Source organism: Medicago sativa, chromosome 7 (genome assembly GCF_051527215.1).
Source record: "Medicago sativa cultivar Bolivia chromosome 7, Bolivia_mono, whole genome shotgun sequence".
Taxonomy (NCBI): Eukaryota; Viridiplantae; Streptophyta; class Magnoliopsida; order Fabales; family Fabaceae; genus Medicago; species Medicago sativa.
Genome location: NC_140755.1, coordinates 95,851,999 through 95,875,141, shown reverse-complemented (window position 1 = coordinate 95,875,141; position 23,143 = coordinate 95,851,999). Strand labels below are relative to the sequence as shown.

The 23,143-nt window shown below is 34.1% G+C and overlaps 1 protein-coding gene across 2 annotated transcripts; it reads left to right on the top strand.

Moving 5' to 3' along the window:
- Window positions 1-1,584: 1,584 nt before the first annotated feature.
- On the top strand, window positions 1,585-21,270 carry SBE2.1 (starch branching enzyme 2.1). 2 transcript variants are annotated; one of them, XM_085725840.1, is made up of 22 exons: window positions 1,585-1,868; window positions 2,831-2,985; window positions 3,874-4,145; window positions 5,075-5,173; window positions 5,981-6,023; window positions 6,953-7,012; window positions 7,427-7,507; window positions 9,341-9,457; window positions 10,729-10,812; window positions 11,292-11,413; window positions 11,610-11,729; window positions 12,374-12,503; window positions 12,607-12,717; window positions 13,708-13,836; window positions 14,027-14,130; window positions 15,397-15,541; window positions 15,928-16,075; window positions 16,213-16,313; window positions 19,136-19,213; window positions 19,556-19,711; window positions 20,142-20,216; window positions 20,677-21,270. In XM_085725840.1, exons 1-22 carry the CDS (start codon window positions 1,736-1,738, stop codon window positions 20,836-20,838), a joined length of 2,625 nt encoding a protein of 874 aa, XP_085581966.1. In that variant the 5' UTR covers window positions 1,585-1,735; the 3' UTR covers window positions 20,839-21,270. The 2 variants fall into 2 exon arrangements, with proteins under 2 accessions (XP_085581966.1, XP_085581964.1); XM_085725838.1 differs by having other exon boundaries at window positions 3,865-4,145.
- Window positions 21,271-23,143: the final 1,873 nt, after the last annotated feature.

Sequence of the window (23,143 nt, the reverse complement as noted above, 5' to 3'; positions counted from 1 at the left end):
AATATTTAAATGTATGTTTGGTATTTAATGATTTCGACAAATTCACTATAATATCAAACGTACATTAAATTGAGGTTGAAAGACGTTCAATCTACTGAAGATAATAATATCCTTTTTCAAAAAAACATATATGGAAAGAGTAATTTTTGTATTTATTAAAAAAGAAAAACTAATTCCTAAAAAATTATCAAATACTACCATCAAATATCATCAAATCATGATCAATTTTTTTTTTAAAAGGACAAACACTACCTCTTTTTATCTTGTGTTTAATGCAAGATAATTTTTCTCTTCTCTCTACAAGACAATATCATACCCTCAATAGCACTTGGATGAGATGGCAATAGATCTTTATTCAGCTTAAACATGATTTGAAATGTATATAGCTTAAATATCATACCCCCACCCCCACATACACAAGCATGCACGCAAGCGCGCGCACATTAATTTTCAATTCAATTTAAAATAATAGTTTTTTATTAAATTTAAACAAGTATATTAATTCTCTGTACTTGACACGGGTATCATACTAATGATTTATATCCGGATACATTTTTATATCAATGACTCAAATTGATTATGAAAATTGATTGTGTTTTTTTAATAAATGCTCCTAAGTATTCCATTCATTCCAAAATAAGTGCATCATTTGATCGTTTTACACATATTAAGAAAAATGTATAAGTGAAATAGAGAAAAGAATGATTCTAAGTGCTCTTGTCAAATATTGGTGGTTTCATAATTAACATAAATGCGAATTGAAAGATATTGATTAAATGAGTGATGATTAAATGAGAGTGATTTTTTTTTTGACAAAATTAAATGAGAGTGATTAGTATTATTACAATGTATAATTGGAAAAATTAATATTACATTGAAAATGAAAATTGACCATTCATTTTAGGATTATTTTTTATATAAATGGATCACTTGTTATGGGAAAAAAAGGGGAGTAAATTAAAGTAAAAGCGTTGGAGTAACCTAATCATCCAAACAAGATTAAGTTTATTACAAATTGAAAGCATCTAAACTTGAAAAGGATCATAATTAACGTGTCCTCGTGAGTTTAGCTCAATTGATATAGACAATGCATAATATATATATAAGTTTCTGAGTTCAAACTTCGACCACCACAGAAAAAAAATCATAATTAGTGTAAGAATTTGAAAGAAAGTCAAAGAAGATTCAAAAGGGATATACTCCTAGTACACTCACAAGCCAAAAGATCCTTTTTACTAGCACCCCCTTTCCCCATTGCTTTCCAACAAAAATACTCAACACTCACTACACAGTACAGTACCCTAAGAAAGGAAACTCACACCAATAGCCAGTCATTTCATATCCAAAGCGGGCCCTAATTGTATGTTTGGGAAAACAATAAACGGTCAGAATTAATTCGTAAACAGAGCCAAGTGGGTCCCACAACCCCAATCACCATGCTAAACTCAACTCTTATACTCACACGTAGCAACATCACTCCTCACTTCTCCACCCAGATAACGCCATTCTTCACCGTACATTAATCAAATCATTTTCTTACCATCATCATTAAATTAAATTAAATATCAAATCGTTTATTCTTTCAAGAAATTAATGCAACTCATTTTCACTATCATATCATGTCACATTTCTCTTAACACTTTTTACAAACTTTGGATCCGTTCTTAAACAACGCGCTTCTTCTTCTTATTCTTCTTCACAATATATAAACCCTAAGCTGGTAGAATAGAAGAAGATGGTTTATACCATTTCAGGAATTCGATTTCCCGTTGTTCCTTCTCTGAATAAGTCCAGCTTACGCGGTGGCGATCGCAGAACTTCTTCTTCTCACTCCTTCTTTCTCAAGAAGAATTCCTCATCATTCTCGAGTAATGAATCTACCTCGTTTTTTGTCTTAATGCGTTTTCATTTCCGTTACATTATGCTAATTCGGATTAATGCTATTTTGATCGTTTAAAACATGCATTGGTTGAAACTTGTTTGACTTCGTTTTGATTTTCGTTTGAGCGAAGCTCAATTGTGAAATTTGGTTGATAATGTTCAATTTCGTAGGTAGAACTACGTTTTGATCCTGTTTTAATACTGATTTTTAATTTAAGATCATTTGAAGCAGAGATTCTGTTGATGCTGTTGAATTGACTAGGTAGGACTGGTTTTGATTCTATTTTAGTAGGGATTAGGAAACTGAACTATGAGATTCTGGTGATTTGCTCGATTTCATGATTTTTTGAGGTAAGGACTTTGGCGTAGCGCTGTTTTTTACGCGTTCTGAGTTTGTTATGGATTGGGATGCTTGATGTGTATGTGTGTTTTAGCACGAGTGATAAACCGAGCATTTAAAATTCAGCACCAGTACTTTATTGACTACAGTAATGGAGTACACCTGTAGAATCTGATTCTTTTATTTTTAACATATATGCAGTTTCTGCTTTGATATTTGTATTGGCTATGAATGAATGAGTTGGGAGAATGTTCTTGGAATATTCGTTGCAAGATTTTTTGCAAAAAGTTTGTAGTTGAATGATGTTACTTCACTCTTTTACTGTTTATTGAGAATATCAATTGATTGATTGATTCTTAATTGTCTGCGATTTGATATTGAAAGGGAAATAGTATATAATCTGACTGGCAATCTTTGAATAAAACATTATACTAAAAAACAATGTGAAATTATCAGTTTACATTTCACGTATGCAGTAATGCTGAAAATAGAAATGGCAAAGACTGTGATATGTAACTTTTACTCTGGATGAACATAAAGTACAATCTAGTTTGCGCATGTTCAACATAGTTGTGAAACCTCGCTGATATAATATATGGTTTCTTTCAGAGACTTCCCTATATGCAAAATTTTCTCATGATTCTGAAACCAAATCTTCCACAATTGCTGAATCTGATAAAGTACTTATTCCTGAAGATCAAGATAACTCAGCATCCGTGACAGATCAACTAGAAAATCCTGATATAACCTCAGAGGATGCACAGGTGCTTTCTTCTTCTCCATGTCGAATATGTTTATATATATAATCCATATGCTGTTTGTTGCATGTCTTTCACCTCATAGGGATTGTAGTATTCATTTGAGGAATTTATGAAACTGTGAGGTATTTTAAATGCTAAAGTTGTGCAGTATACTTGAGTTTCAGCATAGTTTTTATTAGTTGATTGTATGTATGTATCTATGAGCAAATAAAGATTCTAGTGGATAGAGAAAAAACATATGAAGAGTGTTTATTGCTATATAGCACCCAAAATATGAGAGTACAAATGAAAGTTTGACAGTTGTTTTTCCGTCATCACTGCAGATTTGTACGCATAATTTTGATCTTTGGTTCAAATGAATTCCGATATGTGAAATCTATTTAGAAAATTAGAATGTTATTTCAACTTTGACCGATACATTTTCATTGACATTCCAAACTTTATCAATCTTTCCCAACTTAGGCATCTTCAGAATAAGTTGCCACTGTTTTGCTGGTAGTCATATATATGAGAAATGATATTTGTACAACCATTTTGTGACAATTTTTGGACAACTCTCATACTCATTTTGTTGTTACTCTCTCATTTCCTTTTTCTCTTTCTCTATTGTTTTTGACCAATAAGAAGAGAGAAGAAGAAGGTTGTCACAAAATGGTTGTACAAATATCATTACTATATAGCCATTGTGTGTAGGCAGCATGCACTTGGTCTTCTTTCTTAATTCTACTCTGTATTTCTATAGGTTAGTAGCATGCCTATAAATGCATTTGGTTTGTTAATTTGATTGCGATTTCTGTTTATTAGTTATTACTGATCTTAGAATAGGTATTTTGTAGAACTCATAAATTTCTTTCAATGTTCTTAGCCGAATGCATATTTTAGTCTTTTCAGAACTTGGAGGATTTAACCATGAAAGATGAGAATAAGTACAATGTTGATGAAGCAGCTAGCAGTTATAGAGAGGTCGGGGATGACAAAGGTTCTGTTATGTCATCATCACTTGTGGATGTTAACACTGACGCTCAAGCCAAGAAGACATCGGTTCATTCAGACAAGAAAGTAAAAACAGATAAACCTAAGGTCATTCCTCCACCTGGTGCTGGACAGAAAATATATGAGATTGATACATTTTTACAAGCTCACCGTCAGCATCTTGATTTCCGGTAAGCTAACTCCAATATAGGTGAAGCAAGTACTCGATTTTCTGAATGAAATAACGAATGCAAAGTTTTGAATGTTGCGGGGCTATAATTATCATGTAATTGAAGTTTCATATTTCATGCTGTTATATTGGGGGGAGAATGACAATTAGCTTGTTGTATGTGCTCTTGGTGGTTAGCTAAGAGGTAATAGTGGGATACTGCTTTCAGATGAGTTGTCCGCTGTCTTGGACTTCTTTTACAGAGATCTGTCATTTTAATGTTCAATTTAAGAGTATGACTAAAATGAGAGTGTAGTTCATTACATGTGGCTCATAATGTGTGTGTGTGTGTGTGTGTGTGTGTGTGTGTGTGTGTGTGTGTGTGTGTGTGTGTGTGTGTGTGTGTGTGTTTGTATTGTTTCATGTGTTGTATAGTTCTGCCAAAAAGCATAGCAGCAATGTTCCATCAAATCATATATTCAAAGAACTGTTTTCATTCATTGCATGAGCTATGTAATTGGACAGAACCGAGTTACACTGTTGGTCCATCATGTAGCTCACTTCACTTAGGTGGATAAGACAGATTTATTGTTGTCAGTTATGCAATGGTGCTCACTTGAGTATCATTTGAATGGCTTGAAGTAATTAATTGGCAATGGACAAATAAAAAGGTGTATCGGAATTCCTGGTTATAGTGGGTATATATATTTAAGCTACTGTTATCAATGCTAGCATAATAATTTAATATGATGTATACCTTACCAATCCAAAATCCAGAAAACAAATTAGTTGTTCAATTTTTTGCCTCACAATTATTTGATTAACATACTGTTCAGCATGTTAATTTTCGTGTTTCCCCCTACTAATTTTGTGCTTTTAATTCTCAACATACCATGTGTGAAACCAAAGCCTGATTTTCGCTGAAATATATATATTTTTCTCAAATCACAGCTATGGACAGTACAAAAAAATTCGGGAGGAAATTGACAAGTATGAAGGTGGTCTTGATGCATTTTCTCGTGGGTACGAAAAGTTAGGCTTCACACGCAGGTATTATGTTGCACTTATTTTGGTCAGTCAATCCCCCTCCCCCCCTCCCTTCTGTGTCATAAGTTACTAATAACTTTTTGTTAAGATGATTTTTGCAAAGTCTATTAAACATATCTAATGCCGGTCAATCAAAGAACATGCTCTAGATTGGAAACATTCTTGGACTAAGCCTTGTACAATGCACTAATGCTGCAACTCATACGCACTAATCCAATTACAAGAAGAAATCAAAATGGCAGCTAGAGTAAACTTTATTGAATTTTAGGTTTCTGGAATACAGGGAATACACGAATAATGTAATCATGATTGTGAGATATTACATAGATATTTTAACACTTAAATTAAAACTAAATTGTATTAAGTTTTAAGCTTGTTAATGATGAAGGAAAAATTTTGAACCATATAATACTGCTCCACGAGGGGTAACCTTGGCGCAACTGGTAAAGTTGTTGTCATGTGACCGTAAGGTCACGGGTTCAAGTCCTGGAAACAGCCTCTTGTGTAAAAACAGGGTAAGGCTGCGTACAATACACCAAATGGTGGGACCCTTCCCGGACCCTGCATATGCGGGAGCTTCAGTGCACCGGGTTGCCCTTTTTATAATACTGCTCCACAAAACATACTCAGGTTTTTAAACCATCATTAACAAGCTTAAAACTTAATACAAGCTTTTATTTATAATTTAAGTAATTTCATAGTGTAAGGTTTGATAGTCAAACAGTAAATGTGCTTAAAAAGGAAATTATTGCATGCCTAATTTCCACTTGATTGATATGGTCTTTGATGACTACAAGCTTTTGTTTGCAGTGCTACAGGCATTACTTACAGAGAGTGGGCACCTGGAGCTAAGGTATACTTCATTTTAATTATTGGTATAAACCCCTGTTCTAGTTTGTGTTCAAATTACTTTGTAGAGTTTTAAAAGCACAGATACAACACGAAATATGGCGATAAAAACATTTTAAAATCGTAGGCATGATTTGCAATAGATCCGACCCTGCCTTGGACCTCAACTGCTATGGCGGGAACTGTATAACACACATTTGCCTTTGCTCCCATTTCGCCATTTGTATTGCTGATTGTATGAGTTCAAAAATTTGAAGTACAGAGATATAAAATGAAACTGGGAGTATTTGAAGTGTCCATTAAGTGTCCAACACGTTATGACTACTATTTTGCAATATCTATGCTTTCTTGGCAAAGTCACGAGGGTTTTTAATTTAGATATAAATTCTCAATTCTGCTTCAATCAAAGTGCCTTGTAGTTCAATGTTTACATGTATCTTATAGTTATTTAGAATTTAATGGAGTTCTCTTAGTAGCTTAAAGGCTCTTAGTAGCTTAAAGGAAATATGCTCTATTGAACTTTGTCTTGTTTACGTGGTCAAACTCATACATTTACTTGATTTACAGCTGCACTTATAGACTGTAGTTACTGTCCTATTGTCTATATAATGATTGTAGTAATTCCAAAGTACATGAAATCAGTTTATTTGGGTAGAAAACAAAAAGGCATTCTATTGGAAAGATCAAGTCCAGATCTACATGAGGAGACATTAGCGTATTTTTTTTAAGTAGCTGTCTGTATCTCTTCCCTCAGCTTCCTTTTTCAATTCTATCATTATATATTTTCAAACAAAACTCGGAGACAATATGGTTTTGAATACCGTGCATGTAACTTGTCTTTAAACTTCAATACAATTCATTTTAATCAGTCAAAGTATAACTGAATTTTATTTCCTCTGCAACCATTCTGGATATTATCGGTTGCCTCTTCAGTCAGCAGCATTAGTTGGAGATTTCAACAATTGGAATCCAAATGCAGATGTAATGACCCGGGTATGTAATTCTTAATTTCTCTTTGTTGTTTAAATATGTTCATTAAAAAGTCTTTTGCTTTCATCTTCTTATTTTTTCTCCATCCGTTTAACTTTGACCTAGAATCTCACTTCCGTTCCCCTCTTGTTCTGTCCTACTCATTCTTTGTAAAATTGAATTGGATCAATGTACTTCATTTATTATGACCTGGAATCTGTATTTGTTTGAGACCTATGATTCATGGAGGAATGTAAATGTGATTGTTACAACCCAACCAAATGCTAAGAGAAGTCATACCCTGTATGGATGGATAGATGTAATGATATAACAAATCTTGCAGACTCCTAGCCCTGCATATTGGACATCCTTACTTAGATTTAGTTGACAATTGTATTGATTTTGAAATTTTTAAAATGCTCTTGTTTTGTCAAACAGGACGATTTTGGTGTGTGGGAGATCTTCTTGCCAAATAATGCCGATGGTTCATCACCAATTCCTCATGGTTCTCGAGTCAAGGTAATTTTCTCCTGAAAAGATTTTTTTTAGGAGTTTGATGATCTTCACATATGTTTCATATAGTCATTGGTTATAGCAATGTTGTCGATTGCGGACCGCAAAAAATAGCAGTTTGTTCAAATTCCACTATGCAACATGGCTATAGCGCCGCTATTTGACAATATTTAGTACTGAATAGCGTATTGCGGAACAATAACGATTTGATCAAATTCCGCCACTATTTAACAACACTGGGTTATGGTCTTTCTTTTTATTTCCTTTATTGTTGGTATTTTGAATATTTTTTGGATAATGAATCTCGTATTAAAAATTATGAAGATTTTTCCAAATATGTGAACTGGTTCCACATAATTTTTTCAGATATTTTTACTTTTTATCAAGAATTGCTTTGAGAAAGAACATGAAATTCCTTGCATGTATCAAGAAGAATGACGTCTCTTATAACACTAACAAGAAAAGGAAAATATTATTCGATGGTTAGATTGTCTTCTGAAATTATCCATCTCTATGTTCCATAATTTTTATTTTTATTTTGTATTATTTCTTCCTTTTAGATTTTTTAAGGATGAGTTGAAAAGATGTTATCTTAAGGAATTGTGCATGGGAAGCTCAGCACCCTGGAGGGGAGCCTAATCATACAAGCTCATTAAAATTGATTTTACAATTTTTCTGGAAACAATTTTTTTTTTTTTGTAAATACAACTTAAATGAGAGATCGATATTTTAAAACTTTGCATGAGTCATTGAAGTGTGTATAAATGACTAAATGGTATCATTTATGCAATTGTTATGGTACTCTCATTTGTATCGGTATACGAATTCACAAAATAAATATTCTAGAATTTAGCTAGGAGTATGTGAAGTGTTCAACACAGATAGTCCAATACAAGTATGGCTGTTATTTTGAAATGACCATACTTTTTTGCAAACCACGCTAGTTTTGAAGGAGATTGGCAAGCTAGGCTAGTTGATCTATTTTTGTGTTCATATTTGGTTTTTAAGTGTTAAATGTTTCTTCTTCATATTTGGTTTTATGCATAGTCACACGGTTCGCAATTCGCTTCGGTACGTGGTACGGGTTCGGGTACGTGGTTCGTAACTTTCAAAGAATTCGGTACGTGGGGGGTATACATAGCCGGTACGTTATGGGTTCGTCGTACATTTTTTATTCTTTCCTACCTAAGGAAGATGGACCTGTGATGTTTCATGGAGAGGTTTATCTAACATAGAAAAATAGCATGTGTTTTACTAACATGTCCCACATCGAAAGATTTTCTAACATTGAGAGGTGAGTAAGTTTATAAATACAGTCCCCAACACATCCATCCACTACCACAGCTATCCACTGCCATGTGTACTGCAGTACACTAAAATGAAAGAGTGGGCCATTGGCGTTTGGATTTTTTGAAAGTAGTAATTACTAATTTCTTTCTACTTTCAAAGTAGCATTGAATTAAATTAGTCTAAATTTTTTCTGTGGGATGTATAGTTTGCCTCGGTACGCTCTTTTCAGAGAATTCATGAGCGAATTTTGGCGTACCAATACGCAAACGAATGGCGAACTGGTGCGTACGTATTGGTACGCGGTTCCCTAGAAAGTCAACGAATTATGTGACTATGGTTTTATGTTTCTTTTACTAGGACATATCTTATTCTTGTCTGATGTAGATTGCAAATTTCTCTCTTATTATATGTTTTTTTATCCTAAAAAAGTAAATATGACAGCAATTTAGCCAGGACCATACATGTCAAACGTTTCTTCTTGTCTTGAACTAAGCCTACGGGTATTTTTATGAAATGTAAACTAAATATTTCGTAAATATATATTTGTAGATCCACATGGATACACCCTCTGGAATCAAGGACTCAATTCCTGCTTGGATCAAATTCTCTGTACAGGCTCCTGGTGAAATTCCATATAATGGAATATACTATGATCCCCCAGAGGAGGTAAGATTCTACATTTCTTCCATGCAGGCTAAGCATAGAAAAAGAGATTATCAATCTAAATATCTGTTTCCCCCTTACATTTTTCATGGGATAGAATTGTATCTACTCATATTTATGACCTTTCTTTGGTGATCTATTTGTGGGGGTTTCAAGGGGACTTTTATATCAATGACATACACTACAATGAGGTTGATTGCTTTATAGTATTTAAAGCAATCAGCCACTCTGAGCTTTTTTACTTTAAATTTTTATAGGGTTAATTACTTAAGTGGTCCCTATAAATATTCAGAATTTTGTTTTTAGTGCCTACAAAAAAAATCGCATTTTTTAGTCCCTGTAAAATTTTGCGTCAGCAATTTTAGTCCCTATAAAATTTTCCATCAGCCTTTTTAGTCCTTGTAAAATTTTCCGTTAGCATTTTTGGTCCCTGAAAATGCTACAAGGACTAAAAAGTGCGATTTTTTTTTAGGGACTAGAAACGAAAGTTTGGATATCTATAGGGACCGTTTACTTTATTAACCCATTTTTATATTATGAGGGTTCATTAATTTTCCCCTTAATGCTTTGTTTGCGAGTTTAGAGGGGAAGGGAGGGGAGAGTTTTGGAAAAAAGGAAGGAGCAAGTGGAAGAAATAGAGTACATTGGGAGAGGAGGGTTTTGGGGGGTTAATTTTTCTTCATAACACAACTCTCCTCATTTGGGGAACTAAAAAGTTGTATTGGAAGAGGGTTTTGGGGGGTTTAGGAGGGTTTATATGAATTTTTCAAATTTATTTGATGTTGTTAAAATATTCTTAATATTAAAAATATATGAATCATAAGCATTAGTTTATCATTCTCTAAAAAAACACTCTTTCAAAAAAATGTGAAAGATTTCTCCATTTCTCTCTATACTTCCCACCCCCCAAAACCCTTCCTTCCCCTCCCCTCCAAACTCCCAAACAAAGCCTAAAAGAAAATTTGTACTAATCTCTCCTTATTACTTAATTATTATTAATGACCCAAAAAACTAGACAAAGCTGCAACATTTTTGTAACTACGTTTTGCAAGTGCCAGATTGCAGAACATTATGGAAGTAGTTCTGTTAAGATATATGTATATAAATTAATATAATTATTTATCAGTAACAGTTTACCGGCTATATGTACAACTACAAAGTACAGGCCTTAGGTGCTATTCAATATAATATGTGTCGGTTACTTAATTGTTGACTTCTGATTTTTCTGTCATGCACTATTGTGTTAAGTGGTTTATATTTTTCTCTTTTTACAGGAAAAATATGTCTTCAAACATCCACAGCCAAAGCGACCACAATCAATTAGGATATATGAGGCACACGTTGGGATGAGTAGCCCGGTGCGTACTTTATACTCTCTATTACATCAGAAAGTATTGTTGTTGTGTATCATCAATGGCAAAATGTCAAGGACTAAAATTGTTTTTTTGCCAACCCAAGCAACATCATGGTTCATTGCTGCAAATAGTTACTTGTTTTGAAATTACAACATTTATCTTTACATTAAAGTGAAATGATCTTACTGTTCATAAAAGTAAGGCTAGTTAAACTGATTCCTTACACTTCCACTAAATGCTAATTGAAAGGCATTATTTGTTACATGCAACAAGGCTTTAGATTTTTGTAAAATAAATTTCTTCATTGAATTATTTCCTTGTAATGAAGACATTGGTATCATTCATACAATCAGTGTCTTTCAGATTTAAATACAGAATAGTTTGCTTAATAAAAGAGAGTTCATCTATAAAGTTCAATGGAGTGTCTATTTAGAGGTAGTGTTATTTCTGTTATTAATAATGCTTTGAACCATGTGGTGCAGGAGCCAAAAATCAACACATATGCCAATTTTAGAGATGATGTACTGCCTCGCATTAAAAAGCTTGGCTATAATGCTGTTCAGATTATGGCTATCCAAGAACATTCTTACTATGCTAGCTTTGGGTAACTCTTCTAGAGTCCCTATCCATTGTTTTCATTAATCATTGATTTTTCCCCATCCCAAAATGCTGATGGTTCCAATGCGATTCAAAGAATAACAGGCCGTTTTGTGTTCTATATTTCTTGTTTCTTAGCGCATTAGTGTCTCCCTCCTAAAATTGATGGCCTGACTTTAAAAATATTGTTCTGCGTGATGCAGGTACCATGTTACTAACTTCTTTGCACCTAGCAGTCGGTTTGGAACTCCAGAAGATCTTAAGTCTCTGATAGACAGAGCCCATGAACTAGGCCTGCTTGTTCTGATGGATATTGTACATAGGTAATCTTTATACCTTACACGCTATATATTATTTTCATTTTTCTGGAAATATCTTGACAAGCATGTAAGAACTTGGAGACCCTCCCTTAAAAGCTAGCTGTCAAGGGGGAAGAACCAAGCAATTAAACATCTCATACTACTCGATGTGGGACTTAGGCACTCTTAAATATCCAAGTCCCTATCATAGCACCGACCCTGGGAGTCAAGGTCCCGGAAGATGCACTCTACGACACTTTACTCAGTCTTTCCTGTCAGTCCCTCCATATGTAGCCCTTCTTTCCAACCCACCGACAACCAGCTCTGGGAATGCTTTCCCAACAGAGAAATATTTACAGGGAAATAGAAAATAAAATAATTAGAGTAGAGAGGATAGGAAAATGGTAACCGAATGTACACTACTTTCACTTCCTCTCTAATTTATAATTTTACTTAATTAACAAGTTCTACACCAGGCCCATATAAATTTGTGTGTGGGCTTCCTCCTAGAATAAATCTTCACAATCGGAGTCTTATTACTAAAATATCTCTAGTTCTTATTTTTCAATTGTATCATTGTCTATCACTACATGAATGATAGTGCAAGATCTTATTGATGGTATTTAATCTGCTTCTTAGACCTGATTACCAATATCTGATGACTGTAGCCATGCATCAAGTAATACATTGGATGGCCTCAACATGTTTGATGGAACTGATGCTCATTATTTCCATTCTGGTTCACGGGGTTATCATTGGATGTGGGATTCTCGCCTTTTTAACTATGGAAGCTGGGAAGTAAGTGCTATTCCCAGAGTTCATTGACATTGTTATGAATATAGACTTCAATCATGATTCTTCTATGCCCTTCTGGTCGATAGTGACTTATTTTCTTAATTAGGTCCTAAGGTATCTACTTTCAAATGCTAGATGGTGGCTGGATGAATATAAGTTTGATGGGTTTCGATTTGATGGTGTCACATCAATGATGTACACTCATCATGGACTGCAGGTACATTCTAGTTGGTTTTTGTGTCTGGTCTTTAAATTTATGGTATTCTAAGATAACCTGGCTGCATTCTTACTTGGTAATCATGGATTATAGTATTTCCAAGTGAAGAAAAAAGGGTTGAAATTTTAAATAACATTTTGTATTATTGTCAGAACAGTGCAGAGAATTGGGTAACCTTATTGTTTTATGGTCCTGTTTGTTTTCTTACGTTCTTTTGTTGTAGATATGTCCTCCTCTTTTACTTCTTTCCTCTCTAAATCTTCTTCCTTCATGCAAATTTTTTTTCTTCTCTGAATGATAGTTTTACAGCTTGATGGGTCTACATACATACATACACCAATGCATGGACATAACCTGCTTAATAATTGAAAAATTGTTCAATAGTGGAGTGGACAATTTAGGTTCTCCCCTACTAGCTTCCTCCCCACTCTTCGCGTTAAGTAGAGCACTGAAACAAGGATCTAAGTAGCCTACATTTTTTTTAGTAAGTAAATATATATATATATATGAATAGGAGAACAAAGGGAGGCATAGGAAGACCTAGAAAAACTTATTAAGAGAAACTGTTAAGAAAGATCAAGAGGTTAATGAGTTGGATAGAAATATAGTATAAGTATATGATTCTGTAAAGGACAATAGCACCAATCAGGATTATTGAATGCTATAGATTTTAAACAGGGATCGTTTTGCATTGTGGATGATTTTTACAATTTTTATAATAACATATAGTCAGTTTACTATAGGACAACAATGCGATCTCTGATACAGAGAGATACCTCAACCCAGATAATCAGATTTGAGAGGACAAAGAGAAGTTGATATATAAAAAAATAAAAAAAAGGAAACAATTTCAAAATAACTGTTGAAATATATTATAGTTGCGGTTGTCCTTTGAAGAAAAGGGTTCTCATTTCAATCAGATATAGGATTATTTCTGTTTTTCTATCGTTAACTTTTTTTCCTTAAAAAGATTCTTGAACCTTGCTGCAGGTATCTTTTACTGGAAATTACAATGAGTATTTTGGTTTTGCAACTGATGTTGAAGCTGTGGTTTACCTGATGCTTGTTAATGATCTCATTCATGGGCTCTATCCTGAAGCTGTTTCAATTGGTGAAGATGTATGTCGTTCTCTCAAGTTTTACGCTAATTAAGTTATACTTCATTTAAACTGTATTAGGAGTTGATTAATTGTGATCTCATAAATGTTATTGTCTCTCCATCCTTACCTGATAGTATGGTGTTTGAACACCCTCTACTTGACTCAATTAAAATTAGCAGTTGATGTTACAATTTTCTTTCCATTTCCAGGTGAGTGGAATGCCAACATTCTGCCTTCCGACTCAAGATGGTGGGATTGGCTTTAACTATCGCTTGCATATGGCCGTTGCCGACAAGTGGATTGAGCTTCTTAAGTAATCTTTTATTCTTATTCTGCAGTGCGAATACATCATATCATGGTTTCTTTCAAATAATCCTGTCCGTGGGATGTCTTATGATTACAAATATAGTGCATTTGTGTAAAATGGAATTTCTAGCTATCGATTTTTCTATCGTTATATCAAAACATGAACGAACCACGACATGGTGCAACAAAATGATAGAAATAAAAATTAAAAAAGTAACCCAAAAGAAAGACTAGAGATGGGCTCGTATTTATTTGATCCTTCATTGCCATTGGACTACAAATAATGTTAATGCTAAAACATTTGTGAATGGGCAATGCAGAATAGAAAAACATATTATTAGATTATTTTTTATTAGGATTTATCTAGTTTTTTATATGTATTTATGATTTGCTAGAATTATATTTTTTATTAGACTTATAGTTTATCTAGGGTCTTTTATCATCTTTGGATTACAAATATTAGATTCTCTTTTGGTGTCTTAAGATATTAAACCTTCTTGCATAGTTTGTAGTATTGAATTGTTCATTTATTGCAAGAGAATCAGAAAACTAAATCACTGAAGTACTCTAACCTAAAGGAGTACATTACGTTCATTTTTTTTTATCAATTTGCATCAAGTTTAGAATCTCAGATAAATCATAATTAGATATGAAGTTCTAATGTCTTTCCAATCTGCATTGATGAGCCCAGAAATATTATATATGTTCAAAAGGGGAGGCCTTGGCACAACGGTAAAGTTGTTGTCACGTGACTGAAAGGCTGGAAACAGCCTCGTGTAAAAAAACAGGGTAACACTGCGTACATTACACTAAAGTGGTGGGACCCCTTCCCGAACCCTGCGTATGCGGGAGCTTTAGTGCCGGGCTGCCCTTAGTATAAGCAAATCAGATATAGCATGGGTTTTTGTTTTGTTGGTTACGAGCATACATATAGAATATGTTATTGCTAAGAAGTTTGGGCTCTTATATGCCTAATGGTGAATATTCTTATATAACATAACCTCCAAAGTTTAAGGTGACGTCCAAATGTAAATGAAGAATAATTCTGTTTGAATATATTGCATGTAAGTATTCCTTCAATGCACAGAGCTTGGTAGTGTGTTATCTAATTTTTTGCATCCGGAGATACAACATTTTCTGTATCTCAACGTTGCAACCATCAATTGAAGCCTGCATCGAATTATGTCTTTTTGTTGGAAACTATTATGCAAATCAAATCCTATATCCGTTCAAAACTCTTGCCGTAATTTCAGCCATATCGTTTTTTATGTAGGAAAAAAGATGAAGATTGGAGAATGGGTGATATAGTCCACACACTGACAAACAGAAGGTGGCTAGAAAAATGTGTGGTTTATGCTGAAAGTCATGACCAAGCCTTGGTTGGTGACAAGACACTAGCATTTTGGTTGATGGACAAGGTGCGTAGCTCTTGAATATATTGTGTGTTTCAATTATGCTAGAAGAACTTATTCTGGATCATAGCTATCTCTCTTTTTTTTTTTAAGAAGAGATTGGGAACTTATGTTGCAGTGAAGTTATTTTTTGTAGCATATAAATCAAATTTTCTTGACTTCTATAAATCTTGTGGAAACTTCTCGTACGCATTTGCAATCAGCCTCTAAGTATGTAGATGAGTGTTGTTGAACTTAGGCATCCATTGATTCTCTCGCTGTTTCTTGAATTCGTTAGGTTCTTTAGCTTCTGTGAAATCATTAAGGATTATTGCTTTTGTTTAATAAATGGTAATTGCTGTAGTTTGTCATTGGACATTTACATTTTACTTATGCTCTGTTGGCTGCTTCAGGATATGTATGACTTCATGGCTTTAGACAGACCATCTACTCCTCTAATTGATCGTGGAATTGCATTACACAAAATGATTAGGCTTATTACTATGGGCCTTGGTGGTGAAGGGTATTTAAATTTTATGGGGAATGAATTCGGCCATCCTGGTAAGTTTATTTGACTTAATTCTTTTTATTATTTATTAGAAAAATCATAATTATTTGACAATTTGAGAAGTTGTTGGATTTGCTGTTACCAAATCAATGATAAATTAAGTTTGATAATTTATTATTGTTCTGTTCAGAGTGGATCGATTTTCCAAGGGGTGATCAACATCTTCCTAATGGCACAGTAGTTCCTGGGAATAACAACAGTTATGATAAATGCAGGCGTAGATTTGACTTGGTAAGTTTCTGGTTCCTTCATTCACAACTTGTGCAAGTACTACTTTATATCCAACGTTTGTTGTCATGGGGTTTCAGTTAGTTGAGAACTACTTGGTGGTGAAACACGTTTGATCTTACTGCTGATTGATTATAAAGCTTACTGTAGATATCATTTGCATACATGATTCAAGTAGATTTGAAGAATGAGTGCCATATACTAACATTTTTCCGATCCTTATTCGGAGGATATAATGGTAAAATCATCAAACAAAAGTGTCTCAAAGGAACCAGAGAATGTGTAATAGGTTTTCCAGTTTTGTGTTGTAAATTAAGTCAATATTCTCCCTGGCCATTTAACATGCATGTAACTGTGATTGACCCTTTATATAACCCAATCCCTTACTATTGAAGACAATTTTTTATAGGGCTGTGCAAAATAACTAATTTCATAAAAACCTATCCATATCCATTTGATAGCCACTTGGTGGATTGGATTTTTAAACCAATAACACATTTCTCATCTCAATTTGGGTTCAAACCAGTGCTGAATCCGGTTCCAGTTCCAAATCTGGTTTTTAACCAATACAAAATATGAGATCAAGTTTGTTCTGCCATCAGAATGAATGTCAACATGAAGAGGCTAAGTCCTATTCATCAAAGATACATCAAACACAATGAAAATCATGTCTAGTGCTATTTGATAGTTAGTGGCTTACTGCTATGAAAACAGATGGAATTCTACTGTTAAGCTCAACAAAAGGAATTCCAGGCTCATTGCTAATCATTGCCACAGCACCCATACGAACTGATCGTCGTTTATGGCAGTCTTTTGCAGCCATTTCAAAGGGCAGTGATAGTAAATCATTGCAGATCTGTGAACCCACATCATCCATATCCGAACCATGAGGAGCACCATGAGCCACCACGAAGCCGCAGTCGCAGATCTGGTTGACGGCCGCCACAACGTGGCTACCTGAGCTTCAAAAAATTCCAAGACTATGTCAGATTTCTATTTTCCAGCATCCCCGATCTCTGTTGCTCTCTATGAACCACTTCAGTAGCACCACTACAGAACGTGGCAGAGATTTATTGCTGTGACAATCGATGTTGTGAACGGTAGAGGAAAATGGAACGATCAAAAAAAGAAGCTAAGTTGAGAGTGACAGAGGATATAGATATCTATCCGTATGTAAGACAATAACCCAACTAAATACCCATCCGTTTAAAATGGACTGGTTTACAAAACCTATTTTAATTAACCTGATTTTGTTTTGACATGGATATGTAACCGTTTAAAATGGACTGCACACCCTGACATTTTACACCAAAAAGAATCTTTTTTTGCAAATAATTGTTTATTCAAAAGAAATCCCTCGCCAACTCCTTCGTCTTTCTGAATATGATTGCACTAATTTAATTTCTCTGAGCTAGATGTAGACTATGATATATATTGAGTAAACATATATTACCACAAGGATTAGCCTTTCTGTTGAGAATAAGCAAAAGTGTGATCTCTTTCTGCAGCATGGTTGATGATGTTGGTTGCTCTTGTTATCTTACCTAAATTACCAAATCAGCATGGATTTCATTGTTATTGCAATATATGCATGTTTCATATTTCCAGAAATTCACTTTGCAATTTTAGTTTGGAGTTACTAAAGAAAGATGATATATGAATTGTTGAAATACAGAGTAACAAACAAACTATAGCACATATGACTAGGTATTGCAGATGCATTTAAGTTTGTGGTGTCTGTAATTTAGATGACTGGACAGATGAAATGTTGAAAAGTTTCACATGCCATGAAACTCAAATGAAGTTGCTACTTGCTAGCATATGGACATGTGGAGTGAGACAGATGGAAACTAGCATACAACACAATGTATGACAAGATGCTTGAATATAGAACTAAAAATACAAAATGATTATGACGAGCTTTTGCCTGATAAAATCTGAGAGATATAGGATGAAACTATTAAACTCTGAAGCATGGGTACTCCAAACATGGAAACTATAGCACATATGACTAGGTATTGCAGATGCATTTAAGTTTGTGGTGTCTGTAATTTAGATGACTGGACAGATGAAATGTTGAAAAGTTTCACATGCCATGAAACTCAAATGAAGTTGCTACTTGCTAGCATATGGACATGTGGAGTGAGACAGATGGAAACTAGCATACAACACAATGTATGACAAGATGCTTGAATATAGAACTAAAAATACAAAATGATTATGACGAGCTTTTGCCTGATAAAATCTGAGAGATATAGGATGAAACTATTAAACTCTGAAGCATGGGTACTCCAAACATGGAGAAGTACTGGTACCGGGTACGCACCCGTACCGGGTACGCGTATGGTACTCGTAACTTAGTACCGAACCGTACCTATTTTTACTTAGTTATTTCGTCGTAGTTTGTGCAACAAAAACGTAAGGGCTTTGAAAAAATAACCAAAATTATCTTGCTTTTGATGAAAATAGTAAAGGGGATGCATGAAAAAAATAAAACTCTCAAGTAACATGATGATAGAAGTGTAGTAATTCACTTGAAAAATCTTTTTTTTGATGTTTTATACCAACGTACCCGTACCTTCATTTTTTCAAATTTGCCGTATTACGTACCAGTACCCGTACCGGGTACCGCACCCGTACCTATGCATCATAGCTATTAAACTATGTTGTTTATTATCTGCATTGCTTTGACATTCAGCAGTGAGGTACATGTATACATCATAAGCCATCAGAATTTCTAAGGCTTCTAGGAAAAAATAAATGAAAAACTTACCAAGGCATTAGTTCAAAGGCTACAAAAATGATCATCTATGTTTCTTAATCAGGGTGATGCAGAATATCTAAGATATCATGGAATGCAAGAATTTGATCGAGCTATGCAGCACCTAGAAGAAAGATATGGTGTAAGTTTTCAAATTTTGTTATCTACTATTTTATATGTCAATGAAATGCCTATCTGCTTGTCATTTGAAGTTTGTTGCTCATCATTGATTTAGAGATAACTTGTAGGAAGTTGGTTTTGAATAACAATAATACACACTTTGTGAAATCAGTCTTGATTTCTACTCATTTCAAGACAAGCTCTATCTGCAGTGTTATGCAACTTATTTTTTTATTTTTTTTATTTTGCAGATAGTATTCAACCTAGGTTTTTTTCTCACAAATGAGATAGGGGTTAATATTATTTTTTGGTTTTTAATAACTAAGCAGTTAAGGAAAATTAAGTGTGCCTACCTTTGGTGCAGTTCATGATTTCTGAGCACCAATATATTTCAAGGAAAAATGAAGGCGACAGAGTTATAATCTTCGAAAGGGACAACCTGGTCTTTGTATTCAATTTTCACTGGACCAACAGTTATTCAGATTACAAAGTTGGCTGTTTAAAGCCAGGGAAATATAAGGTACTATCTATGTATTATTACTCTGGCAAGACTAAAGTAGTAACAATAAAAGTCCTTTACAATTATGCAAAGCTATGATACGCAATTTTATCCTAAGAAACATCATTTTCATCACGTGTCTGATTAGTCTCCTAACCCATACCCTGATCCAGGAAAGTGTGATATTTGGATCAAGTAATTTCCAATTACTAAACCCTCAAGTGAACCAATTTTAATCTTCTTTCTTATTGTGGAAGTATATTATTATTGAATTCATTTGCTTTAGAGAGCATATGTTCTTTTCATCTTTTGATACGAGACTTCTACTGACGGTGAATGTTAATGTGTGCAACATGAGATAATCAATACTGATTATACTTTACTTTTCTGTTCCAATATTTGGGAATATGTTTAACCTCTTATTGGTGGATTATGCCTTTCCTTTTCACAGATTGTCTTGGATTCAGATGAGTCCTTGTTTGGTGGCTTCAATAGGCTCAATCATACTGCTGAGTACTTCACTTCGGTAAGGGACTTCTCTAAACTTGTTTCTTTGTGAAAATGTTCAAGGTGTGGACACACAAGCGTGCTTGTATTGTTTGTGTTTCTATTTTGTTACTCCCTCCGTTTCAAAATGAGTGTCACTTTAGCCAAAAAAATTTGTTTCAAAATGAATGTCGCTTTACATTTCCAATACAACTTTATTTTTATTCTTCCAATTTACCCTCTCCAACTTTTCTCTCACAATTTTCAATGCAACTTTAAGTTTGTCTTTTTCTTATAAAGTAAGGGCAGTTTAGTAAAAGTGTTATGTCTAGTGATTATTTCATTCCATTTCTTAATTTGTGTGCAATTGGCTAAAGCGACACTCATTTTGAAACGGAGGGAGTATCTTTTTTTTACATTCTTGGGGACATGGTTTTACCATTTTGGGTTCTCCCGGTGGAATTAACAAACTCTTTGGATTCTCTTGGATGATTTTACAGGAAGGATGGTATGATGACCGGCCTCGTTCCTTCCTCGTTTATGCACCTTGTAGAACAGCAGTGGTATATGCTCTTGTAGATGGGGTTGAATCAGAGCCAGTTGAACTGTCAGTTGGAGTTGAATCAGAGACAATTCAACAGTCAGTTGAAGTTGAACCCTGATAACAATTCTTTGATAAGTATAAGAAATGCATAATGGCATTGATGCAGTCAATGAAAACTAGCCAACCAACTTATGGTGATTAACAGGCTCTGAAGCTCTAAAGCAGAACTCAACCAAAATGTGTGGAGCGCTAGTTAACTTAATCTTTAGTGGTGCAGCAGACCAACGTCCAAGTGTTTGTGCATGTGTATGCCTTGCTAGGTAAATTATGTATAGCACACAAGGCTTTTCTGTTTACACATTTTAGGGTTTAACATGCACAAGTTGCATGGCGTGTGAAGAATGTGAAACATCAAAAGTACGGTACAAAACTTCAGATCTACCGTTTCTGTGCACATAATAATGTGATCTGCATAAGTGCATTGACCTTAATTTACCCTAGAAAATTTTGCTGAAGGCCTTATATATGATATCTCCGTTCAGAGTTAAAAGTTGAATTATGGCAATGGAGCCGTGATAATGAAGTAATTGTACACGGTGAAAATAGTTGCCTTAGTCTAAATGGTGGAACCTTTGCCATTTGCCACGGGTGTAGCAGCAGCGCACTGAATAATGATAAATAAATTCATTCATTTCTGTACTTCCTCATGTCTTATTGAAAAGAAAAAACAATTCTCATTTAAAAAAAAAAAAAATAAGTAAAGTATTTTTCCAGTTGAGTGCATAATTTCAATACAAATTTAATGGGATAATTATTGTAGTAAAGGATATTCTAGTAATTATAACTCATTTGTATATAAAAGTAAGACCATTAAAATAACTTCACATGTCAAGTTAAATAAAATCGGAGGAGTTACAAGTCCTTACTTTTAGACTAAAACAATAAACACTTTCAGGATTTTGTTTATCTTTTTAAGGCTAAAATATGGTATTGGTCCCTGCAAAATAGGTCAGTTTTGGTTTTAGTCCCTGCAAATTTTTTTTATAGTTTTTGGTCCCTGCAAAAATAGGTCAGTTTTGGTTTTAGTCCCTGCAATTTTTTTTTATAGTTTTTGGTCCTTGCAAAAAAATTTGTTTTTGGAAATAGTCCCTGACCCCAGTTATGTGATGATTTGTCACTTTTATAAATAAAAAAATAATTATTGTTATATAAATTATAAAAAATAATATTCTTTTTATTAAGTAAACACATATGCCACATATGCACAAAAGTGACAAATCATCACATAATTGGGGTCAGAGACTATTTCCAAAAACAAAAATTTTTGCAGGGACCAAAAACTATAAAAAAAAATTTGCAGGGACTAAAACCAAAACTGGCCTATTTTTGCAGGGACCAAAAACTATAAAAAAAAAAATTGCAGGGACTAAAACCAAAACTGGCCTATTTTTGCAGCGACCAAAAACTATAAAAAAAAAATTTGCAGGGACTAAAACCAAAACTGGCCCATTTTGCAGGGACCAATACCATATTTTAGCCTCTTTTTAATTATCCTTTATCAAATTCAAATTACTACTGTATGAGCGTAGGCACTATTTATTTTTTTTAATTAAACTTATATGTACAATTTAATATTGAAATAAAACTATTTTATGTTATTGAAATATACTAAAACTGATGTTAGGATTAGACATGTTTTTGAAATTTGCATAGACAGGTCTCTGCTGATGAAGTCTATGCAAAAGAGAAAACAATCGGTCTTCATTCATTCGACTGCTTGACACTGCATTGTTGACAAAAATATGAAAAATGTTCTTCTCTCTTTTAAACGCCAGGCATTTTACAACGTGAGTTAACTTAAGCTGACATGTTTAAGATCGGCTCGATCACTTTTTAAGTCGGGTTAACTGGTCTTAAAAGTGTCCGCGTGAAAAATGTCAAACATGAGTTAACTCCCGCTAAGATAAGGGAATGGACAGTTTTGAAATGGAGAAAGCAATTTTCCAAAAATATAGGCCACTGTTGTTGGAATTTGGATGCTTTCTTGCACAATACAAAGGGAGGTAGGAGTGAGAGTAGCGTCAAAGAGTAAAATTCGAGAAAGGTACAGGAAGATAGAGTAGAGTGTATGGAAAGTGTGATGCAGAGGATTCAACTCTCTGATTGGAATATTTGAATTTCCGGGGTTGACGGTTCTAAATTAGGTCTAAATTGGTTGGTTCGAGTCTCTTTTTGGACACTAGCATTACTTGTTAAGCTCACAGAGACCGGACACTAGCATTACTAAATCTATGTGAAACAACAATGTGTATTTATTTTAGTCACGTTATTGTCTTAATCAAAAACATATATTGTAGGATTTAAGTCTTAGGACATGAGAATGAAATTAAGGGGTGGATTTTAAGTTTAATAAAACAAGGATG